The sequence below is a fragment of the Nymphalis io genome, chromosome 24, assembly GCF_905147045.1.
Source record: "Nymphalis io chromosome 24, ilAglIoxx1.1, whole genome shotgun sequence".
NCBI lineage: Eukaryota > Metazoa > Arthropoda > Insecta > Lepidoptera > Nymphalidae > Nymphalis > Nymphalis io.
In genome coordinates, this window is record NC_065911.1 from 1,153,264 (window position 1) to 1,164,422 (window position 11,159).

At 35.1% G+C, this 11,159-nt stretch overlaps 1 protein-coding gene across 1 annotated transcript; it reads right to left on the bottom strand.

Annotated features, from left to right (window-relative positions):
- Window positions 1-216: 216 nt before the first annotated feature.
- On the bottom strand, window positions 217-6,924 carry LOC126777989 (trypsin 3A1-like). Its single transcript, XM_050501361.1, has 6 exons — window positions 6,756-6,924; window positions 4,203-4,354; window positions 3,635-3,762; window positions 2,943-3,201; window positions 1,078-1,227; window positions 217-706 (listed from the first exon to the last, which is right to left on the bottom strand). The coding sequence occupies exons 1-6, from the start codon at window positions 6,841-6,843 to the stop codon at window positions 554-556; spliced, it is 930 nt and encodes a 309-aa protein (XP_050357318.1). The 5' UTR covers window positions 6,844-6,924; the 3' UTR covers window positions 217-553.
- Between the last annotated feature and the right edge of the window lie 4,235 nt (window positions 6,925-11,159).

An 11,159-nucleotide genomic window follows, 5' to 3' on the forward strand; every position in this document is an offset into this window, starting at 1 on the left:
TAGGATTTTCGTCCAAGAAAAATTAATACAGCGTCTTGGGAGTCTCGGCCTTCTTCATTAAGTGTAAAAGCTTTTTAATACTTTTTCCAGAAATGTTTAAAATTATGTATAAAATGTAAAAAAATATTCAACCAAAATTCATCAAAATTACGTTCCTTGATTATATAAGAAAATTGGTTGCTGACGTTGCTTTTAATTAAATGAACACAAATAAAATCATTATACAAAAATTTTAATATTGTAAAATCAAATTGTTAGAAGTTGAGTTTGAACACCATTTGCTTTTATAGATATTTCATCAGAAGTAAAAAATTATGGAAACATTTTTTAATAAAAAAAAAAATGTTTAACTCTTTTGTTTTTTATACGTTACATAATAAATAAATAAAAAAACAAGTATTTGATGTAACCTTACGAATACCTTTATATTATCGTCGTTTATGAGTCGTCTCTTAAATTCGGAGTTCCACGGGGTATTACTTTTAGCTCCCTTTTATTTATCATTCATATTATCAAAGAAAAGATTAATATTTATACGAACATTATCTCTTAATTATAAAGGTAAACCGGTTATTTTTCTTATCCATTGTCTGACATACGGCACGTTAGCATAGACACCTGGTTTATTTGGAGTTGCACATCCTATCCCAAATGATACTAGACCTATTAGTTTACCGTTCGCAACAACTGGCCCGCCTGAGTCCCCCTAAAAACAAATTGAGCATTCAATTAAAGTAAATTAATAAATATATCGGTGGATTTATTTATCTAATATTGTAAACACCCGAAATGCAGTACTTGAAATAAGTCAATAGACCCGAAAGTATTAGAAAATCTACCTTTAAGATTACTTTCAAGATTCGTTCGAGAGCATATTTTATCAGAAAGTTCTTAAGCCCCAACTTTTTATCGTCTTATGACTTGTGTAATATTGTGTTATTTATATGTTTACAATTACTATATATTATGTAACTATGTATATATTATATGTGTATGTATGTTTATTTTTGTGTAAATATATTAATATTGCTGTTAATAAAATTTACTGATTACATGAAATAAAATAATATTTTTTACCTGACAAGAATCTTTAGACCCGTCAATATATCCTGCGCAGAACATTCTCGGCGTCAAAGCATTGTAGGATTCATGAGCAATAGCTTTACACACATCGCTTCCTATTATGGGCACATATATTCGTTGGAGCAGATCTTGCATTTTGCTTTTCTACAAAACATCCAATTAGCTACACAATAATACACTAAATATAATACACTAAATAAGATATACAGATGAAATGAGATACTTTATGGTAATACGTTTATTTAATTTTTTGTTATTTTATTTTCTGCACATAAATCTGCTTTATATCAATTCCAAAACAGCGACAGTTTTGCATTAAATTCTTCGCATCTTGTAAAAAAAGGACTCGCTTATATTATATTATTTTATAAAATTATAGTAGTAATATTTGTACTTTGCAGCAAGCTCATATCGTAGGATCGGATATGTAATTTTTAATAAAAAATTGACTCCTCCAAAGAGAAATAAATATAGATGGAGGTAGATTCGCCCATTGTTTTAATCTAGAATTATTTAAGAGGAGCTATTTGGCACCGCTGAACGAAGTACACACCAAATCGCTGTCATAGCTAGGTCATGCGGACGTAATATAAGCAAGATAGGGTTTTGTAACATACAAAAATTGCTAAAGTTAGATCGTAGCTTAAAGACCCATACTTATATTTATTACATTACTAAAACAAATCAAAATTGCTAAAGTAAATAAGTAAACTGCGGTGCTATTTTGTAAGAACTCACCTCATTACTCATTGTTTATTGATTACTCATTGTATATTGTTGGAATGTTATAATTATTATTATCAATGTCGCATATCACTTTCTGACATTTCACGACCGCTTTCTGCGGTGAGTTTCTAGTTTGGTCTTACATACTTTCCTGGTGGTAGGACTTTGTGCAAGCTCGTCTGGGTAGGTACCACCCACTCATCAGATATTCTACCGCAAAACAGCAGTACTTGGTATTGTTGTGTTCGGGTTTGAAGGGTGAGTGAGCCAGTGTTATTACAGGCACAAGGGACATAACATCTTAGTTCCCAAAGTTGGTAGCGCATTAGCAATGTAAGCGATGGGTAACATTTCTTACAGTGCCAATGTCTATGGGCGTTGGTGACAACTTACCATCAGGTGGTCCATAAGCTCGTCCGCCTACCTATATTTTAAAAAAAAAACATAATAGCCCTACAGTTTTGATTTGTGTAGGTTATGTAATGAATGTTGCAGATTAGGCTTGGGATGGTTGTATAAAGCACGTCTACTTCAGTTTTATATCAATATACTTAGAACCTCGATAATCATATAAGAACGATACATAATAGTATTCCATGTATCTTAAATTTTCAGAGCAAATTGGAACTTGATTTCGTCACTATCAACGTTGGCAATCATACATTAAAATATATTTTACTATTAAAAATGTCACTATGAGTGAAAGGCGATTGAAAGATTTTATAAAAACACATATTATAATCGAAATCAGTATCAATAACAGCCTGTGAATGTGCCACTGCTGGGCTAAGGTCTCCTCTCCTTTTTGGAGGAGAAGGTTTGGAGCTTATTCCACCACGCTGCTCCAATGCCGGTTGGTGGAATAAACGTGCGGCAGAATTTCTGTGAAATTAGACACATGCAGGTTTTTTCACGATGTTTTCCTTCACCGTCTAGCACAAGATGAATTATAAACCTAAATTAAGCACATGAAAAACCAGTGGTGCTTGATTGGGTTGGAACCCATGATCATCGGTTAATATTCAAACTTTCTAACCACCTCGGCTTTTAATCGAAATACGGGATTAAAAATAAATTACACAGATTACAACTACTAAAGAATAAATTAATTATATCTGAAAAAATAGGCTTACTTTATATGCCAAATGACCCCATCCACTTATTGAGACCATGACGCCTGGTTGAATGTCTGCTACAGTTCCGATCGCAATGGGCCTCGAAAATGAATTCACAGGTATTGGAGTTTCTAACAGAACCAACTGGTAGTCGAAGTCATGACTATGTATTTTACTGGTAATGTTCCATAAAGGATGTAGGAAATGTGCACAAATCAGATACCCTTTTGTTTTACTTCGATGTGTGGAACCAGCGTACACATGTGTTTCCTTAGGACTGAAATTACAACCTTACCATAAATGTAAATGTTAAAATGGCAACTATTTTCGAACAGGATGAAAAGAAACTAAGTATAGTAACAGCCTGTAAATGCCCCATTGAGGAAGTGAGGTATTCCCTCCTTTTTGAAAAAGAGACTTGGAGCAGACTCCACAAAAGTTAGTGAATACATATACAGGTTACAAAACGTACTGATTCCCTCACGATGTTTACCGTCACCACCAAGCACGAAATTAATTATTAGCACAATTAAGCACATGAAAGTTCAATAAAATTTAATTTCAAAATATGATATCCGTAACTATATTAAGCGAACCAAATTGCTAATTTTGATCGTATAAATGTTTTTCTAATGAAGGTATAATTGTGCATTACAAAATTTTATGATCAAATAATTATGTGTCAATTAATTAGTTAATATTTTACTTACTTACAATGAGCAGCAGTAATGACCCATTCTGGTGCTATGAGCGCTGCACCGCAATACTTGCCGTGCAAAACTTGGTACGGCGCATCTTCGATGGGTATCTTTGTGCCACCCACTATCCTCCAGCGAAACTGGTAAAAGAAGAAAATTTTAAAAATGTTCATCTGCAAAAATCACAAACATACGATAAGTGAGGTCCTGACTCCAATAACAGTGGCAATTTTCAATAAAGTCTAACCAAATGCGTAGATATAAAAGAAATATGGTAATACAATAATAATATAATAATAATAGTATCGTGGGATATTATTCACACACCTATATCTTATCCCAAATTAAGCAGAGCTTGTGCTATGGAAACCAGACAACTGATATACTACATATACCACTTTTCTTTTGTAAATACATACTTATATAGATAATTACACCCAGACTCAGATAAACAGACATCTTCATGCACACAAATATCTGTCCTGGATGGGAATCATAACCACAACCTTCGGCGTGAAAGGCAAGTATCTACCAACCATGCCAACCGGCTCGTCAATGAGTAGGATTATGGTTAACTTACGTCTACGGACTTTATGACATCACTCTCGAGTTGCTGTCCAGCAAGGACTTCATGATAGTACATATAATTCCGAGCAGGAACTTGCTTCGTCACGTATATCCTGTGATAGTGCTGCACGCATCCAGGTGTTAGCAGTCCACTGTATACAGTATCTATACCACAGAAAAAGTATTAAGTACTTATAGTATTAAATATTTTTATTGAACACAAATGAGCATACAGGCACTAAACAATAAACTATATAGCTGATCAATTAGATTTTGTATGATTTTTAACTATTTGTTTTATTTTTTTATTTTTTTTGCTAATTAGGTGGCGAAAGGTTAAGCATATGTTATATAGTTGGTTTTATATATTTTTTGTAAAATTACTTTGTATAAATCCGTGTTTTGATTTTGTAACCGATTGTTTTTCTTACAGCTGGGCTATTTTATAAGGACTCACTTTATATCTCACTCGGGAAATGTCTAAAGGCATCCGACGATGATATTATGCATCTATTCTTTACATGCTGTGATTATCATGGTCAATGTTGTGTATCACTTTTTGACATTTCATCATTTTTTTTTATAGTATAGGAAGGCGGACGAGCATATGGGCCACCTGATGGTAAGTGGTCACCAAACGCCCTTAGACATTGGCATTGTAAGAAATGTCAACCATCACTTACATAGCCAATGCGCCACCAACTTTGGGAACTAAGATTTTATGTCCCTTGTGCTTGTAATTACACTGGCTCACTCACCCTTCAAACCGGAACACAACAATATCAAGTATTGCTATTTTGCGGTAGAATATCTAATGAGAACCTACCCAGGCGACGAGCTTGGACAAAGCCCTACCACCAGTATTGTTCTCATGTTAGTTTGGAGTATATTCTTACAGACTAGCTCTATAGTTACGTCTCGATTTAATTTCGATATGTTCGTGTCGCGATTACTGTGTCTAGTGCCAGATTTTTTTATTTATTCAATAGCGTTGACGTTAATTGTGATTTGCATGGAATGAAAACAGTCTAGTGATAATAATCGGAAATCCATACAAATCGCATCTAAAGTTAACGCTGTAAGTAAAAAAAGTAAAAAAAATCGCACCAGGCACATATGAGAAGTCTTTTCGCTACATAACAGACGCAAATGATACAGAACAATGAACAATAATGAAACGTTACTTAAGCTTTTATTTTAAAAAAGCTTATGTTATTTAAATTAAAAAAAGCGATCTGAACTTTTAATAATAATTCTTATTAAATGTTTTAAATGAACGCCCCGGAAAAAAATATTTACATGCCGTCGCCAGTATTTAAATAATGCATAATAAAAAATACAATACTGTTAGGCTCGGCCTAGTTTTTAGACGCACGTCATTTAATTAAAATAGTTTTACGTCAGTATTATTTAGTTTATATTTTATGTCAAACTATCTGCTTTGTTAAATTAATACAAAGTTAGTATAGTTATATGTTAGTTAGAGCTATCTTATTTTCCAAAGTTGGTGGCGCATTAGCGATGTAAGGAACGGTATATTTCTTACATCGCCAATATCTATAGGCGGTGACCACTTATCAGGTCTCTCAATTGCCCGCCCTATAATATAAAAAAAACCCTTCACATTTCATTTTAAAGTTTAAATTTTCAAAAATCGTTTCTTGGCTGATGTTTACGTTATTTCTTAATAGCAGCCCCGAGCCTGATAGATGGAAGTGTGTACACTCCCGTGCCTCAGAAAGCACGTACGACGGTCCTGCGTTTGAATTCTTTCCGATTGTGTCAGATTGCCGTCCCATCAGTGTTCGCGCACACACTTGTGCACTTAAATATGTCACGCGCAGTTTGCTAATCTCTCTTAGGACTTGCCGCCATGACCAAAATCGGCAGAAGGATATCATCATGGCATTATAAAATAAATATATGTTCTAAATTTCAGCTTTTTAAACTCCCTAGCTGGGCATTAATAGTCAGTTAGGAACAAACATTTTATAAGTATTTATTTTTAGTATCAATAAAGTTTAAATATCTTTGTCTCTCGTGTAATCGAAAACATCTTCCGTTGGTCCAATGGGAATAAGCCCTGATAGAATTCATCCGAGTCATGATATAATAATATCTCGTACATGCGGACTAAATCAGGAAACTATTGATTCTGGTACGAAACATCCATCAAATGCTTAACTTTTACAACGTATTCATTCTAAATCTGAATATATTGCAATATAAGCTCTAGGTTGCTACTGAGAACTAGCCCACCCAGGTATTAAACCTGTATCTCGGCTTCTACGACATTATATAGTCAACGACACTAATTCATTAATATAAATACTCTGGACCTCAAGCTTGAAGCTTAATTTAATAAAGACTATATTAAAAAATATTTAAATGTTCTTAAATAAAATTTATTTTCATTTACTATTTTTAATAAATGTAAAATAAGGTACTTTTGAAGATATTAAAGATTTTCTAACCAACCATTTTTCTTTGCGGTCTAGTGTATTATATACTTAAAGTATTATTATTACTTAATAAAATAAAAATAAATTAAAGTTAATAAACTTGCCATTATCCGCAGTAGACAATACGAACATATTTAATAACACAGCTAACACAAACATCTGTTGACGCATGTCTTCCCTCCGCGGATTCATTAGGAACTACACATTTCACTTGAAACTCTGTCAGTATTGACCTGAGGCTTGACTAATTATCCCTTCATGGTTACGATCTAAATATTCTTATCAGCAGCGTACTTGATATATTATTTACAACAAATGTATTATTAGTGATTTAAGCTATAAAGACCATTAGTTTAATCGATTTACGTAAGTAAGCTTAAACTATTTCAAACTCAATTATTTATGGATGGAATGTGATAACTTGACACAAAGTTATTTAGCTCGACTCTCGAAATTGTCTGCGTAATTTTCTTTTATATATAATCTACTTACTTGAGAAGGCTTGGAGATTAAAAAGGCATTTAATCTCAAGGTCTTGGGTTCAAGCACGGGATCAGGTCATCTTTTCAATCGTGTCGAATTTGTCATCCCATCAGATTATGAAGGTGACGGAGAGTGTACCTGTGTTTAACGCACACACTTGTGCGTTTAATAAGGCCCACGCAGTCGAGTTAAGCCATGTGCCATGTCATGGCCGAAATCGATCCAGAGGACGTTATTATTATTATATTTATTTTTCAAGGTTCATGAACAAGTAGGACACGTTTTAGTAAGTTTTACTGGTGGTAGAGCTTTGTGCAAGCTCGTCTGGGTAGGTACAACCCACTCATCTGATATTCTACCACAAAACAGCAGTACTTGGTATTGTTATGTTGCGGTTTGAAGGGTGAGTGAGCCAGTGTAATTACAGGCACAAGGGACATAACATCTTAGTTCTCAAGGTTAGTGGCGCATTGGTGATGTGAGCGATGGTTAACATTTAGTGACCACTCACCATCAGGTGGCCCATATGCTCGTCCGCCTTCCTATTCTATAAAAAAAACCTAAAGGGAAGTGATATGGTCACCTTCGTCGCTATTCATTGCTTTTGTAACAAATATTAATAGTTTCATCATTGTCATCAAACATTCAAAAACTTGAACGACTGTTATAACCCTTGTTCTTGTAGTTACACTCGCTAACTTACCCTTCAAACCGAAATACAACAATACTAATAAATGTTATAATGCTAATTGGTGGTAGAATATGTGGGTGGTACTTTGCAAACATTTCCACAAAGCCCTACCAAGTGAATTATCACGATATCAAATCAGTGCTAAACATTACACATAACACAACATTTTAACAACAAAGTTATTTTATAATAATTATAACTACTAATAGCGAGATCTACCTAACATTAAGAATGGAAGTCAAAACTAACATTTCATTATACGAATGTAAAACCAATGAAGTAACAAGCTTAAATTACGCGTGTTGCTCTTCATGCAATAGTAGGCTGTGCTATTTATTTATTTATTTAAGATTACCAACATGACAGCGTGAATTTCAATTTGTAAGTACAAAAAGTGATTGTGAAATGGTCTGGTCCGAGATGGATGGATCGTGGATTGAGACCCGGGCAAGCACCACTGAATTTTCATGTGCTTAATTTGTGTTTATAATTCATCTCGTACTTGACGGTGAAAGAAAACATCGTGAGGAAACCTGCATGTTTTCTAATTTCATTGAAATTATTCCACATGTGTATTCTACCAACCCGCATTGGAGCAGCGTGGTGGAATAAGCTCCAAACCTTCTCCTTACAAGTGAGAGGTGGCCTTAGCCCATCAGTGGGACATTAACAGGCTGTTACTGTACTGTAAGTACATAAAGTGATTTTGAAAAACATTAAAGTTTATTTATTATAATAAATAATATATTTATATCCTGGGACATTATTCACACACGGCCATCTGATCCCAAACTAAGCAGAGCTTGTGCTATGGAAACTAGACAACTGATATACTACTGTTAGCAATGTCTACCGACAGGGCCGACTTGGCCTAGCGGCGCGACTTGAACACGTGATGATCATCATAGTGGGGACTGGCCCTGCCGAGGTCATCGGCCGGCCAGGCTGGCTTTAAGACACGTCTGCTTGGACTCTCGGTTGTGGCGGATATCTCATAAATAATATTTCAGTTGCTCAGTTTTGATTCCTTTGTTCTATTTTTGTGTGTAAATTATACGTGTCGATATACGTTTACTTTATTGTTGTGTTATTTTGATTAATATCTTTTTAAAAACCTATTTCTATCTTGATTTCTAATATCAGAAGTGGGATCGGAACCTCATCTGTTCTGATACGCTTAGCTTCCTGAAATAGGACCGTTGGCTATGCAAATTAAATTAAAGCAGTCGCGATTTATTTTACTACCCTACGAAAGTATTATAATTTAGTGACTGCAGAAAATGTGTGATAACGTATTATACGATTAAAAAATCTGGTGAGTACGTTTCAATTTTTTTAAAAGCGATAGATACTGTGTCTTACTATGTGTTGTACATTATAAGTTTCTTAGTAACTTCACAATAGCTTAATAAGTTAGCTTGTACCTACATTACGATAATTTCTTTATTTATCTACCTTGCTTTGGATTATTAATTAACAATAGTCTTCTGCAATAATAGCTAAGAAACTTGGCTAATAACAATCGCTTACCATGACTCTCGTTCCAGAAATCTATTAACCTCATTGGATGTATAAACCGTTCACCTCCACGCGGGACGCTGCCGCCACCGCGGGTACTAATTGTGACTATGGTGAAGCATCATGACTCAGGAAATTGTCTTCGCCAGGGCATTCCGTGAGTTCTGCTACGAACCAATGCTGGTGCGACCAATCGTATCATTGATGCGATACGATCTATCAATACTACGGTGAGATCCAACCAATATTTTTATATTTCTAATTTCGACATTGATATTTGGTGCGAGGAGGCAGATCGTGATAAAATGTAAAGTCAATGGAGTGATAATGAATATTGGTCTTGCATTGGTAATTGTGTTCTGAACCATGTACTGCGCTTTTCGATTAAGGGTATAAGGAAAAGACTATACTGGTCTTACTGTTCGTTACTGTCGCTGTTAGTGGATAATTTTCATTACCCACTGCTAACGAATACGATGATATCGTGTCCCAAGTCACTTAAGACTTTGATAGATACGGGTTTTTCTATTAATTTAACGAAGTGCCTTTTAAGCCATCAATATAGAACTCTAAGGTTGCACTATCAGTCAAGGTCAGGTACAGCCGAGCGACCAGAAAGTTAGGGCTCAGTTGAATTTTCAGGCATAGCAAGTTATTCTCGCGTTATTGACGTTATGAAATGCATCGTACTGTGGCGATCACTTCGAAGCTGTGCGAGAGGTGCAAAGGCAACGGGCATTAGAACATCTAAAAAGGAATCGGCACAGACGGAATACACTGTTAATGCAAACCGGGAGAGTCCTCCAATATTTGATATTCATTCATTTGTATTTGTTATTTAACAGGCACACGCTACTGGCAAGCTTAATTCAGGCATGCGTGGGCCCTATCATGGTCTGTACGACCTGCAAATGCTGGCAGGGTCGTATGGTAAAGCGACACAGGCTATGGCACGTGGTGCTGCGGGCTGACCGTCTTCAGTAAGCGGACTATTCAGCCTGCCGAACCTGAAGCTTCGTGTTCAGTATGCCAGTCTGCGCACCATTGGCGCTGCGGGCATACAATCTAGTCAGCAGGCCCCGTCAATATTTTTATCAATATTAATACATTAAAGCTTTTTTATATATACAAATTAAAATGAAATAGCTTCTATACAATAAATCATGACCGCGTGGAATGGTGGTAAGAAAGTTCCGATCTTCTGGGCAAACAAATTAACCGGCCTTCCTATCATCAGTAGAGGCAATAAGACAAGGTGCTGTAATTTCAGATTTGTGAACTATTATCCAATGATAACTTAACCCAGTAAGTTAAGTGTCGTCTTCATTCGTAAATATAGTTTCTCCGTCTTCCGTTCTTTGGTTTGATAAACAAACATCTTTACAAACATTTATATTCATATTAGAAGAATAGTTTAATAGCTCGAGATACGATTAGTTAGATCTTATGAGGTAAAATAATACATGTAGTTTCTACAAATAATCATCGCAAGACCATAACAGTTTTTATCGCTGTTTGTTATAAAATATTTAAGCTATTTAAATATCCGTAAAATTTAATTTACGTTTTTTTTTTTATTAAATGCGTCATTATTTTAGCCGCTGTCACAATGGTTAGAGCGTATTAATCTTAATCGACGACTGGGGGTTCTAACTCACGTAAATTTGTTAACTCATTTTTCCACCGAACGGCCAGACAAACGCCGACCAAACCAAAGCCCAATAGGTACATGATGGATATTCCCCGCCTACGTATGAATTTCACAAAGTCGAGAAAATCATTCGCCTGAGTCTATATTTCCTGATGTACAACGTTA

Excerpts from the sequence above, each read along its gene's own strand:
- LOC126777989 (XM_050501361.1), bottom strand. The coding sequence starts at position 6,843 with ATGAATCCGCGGAGGGAAGACATGCGTCAACAGATGTTTGTGTTAGCT. Across the intron at positions 3,763-4,202 it reads ATGTCATAAAGTCCGTAGAC|TTTCGCTGGAGGATAGTGGG; the intron begins GTAAGTTAACCA and ends TTCTTTTACCAG. Across the intron at positions 707-1,077 it reads GGTCTAAAGATTCTTGTCAG|GGGGACTCAGGCGGGCCAGT; the intron begins GTAAAAAATATT and ends ATTTGTTTTTAG.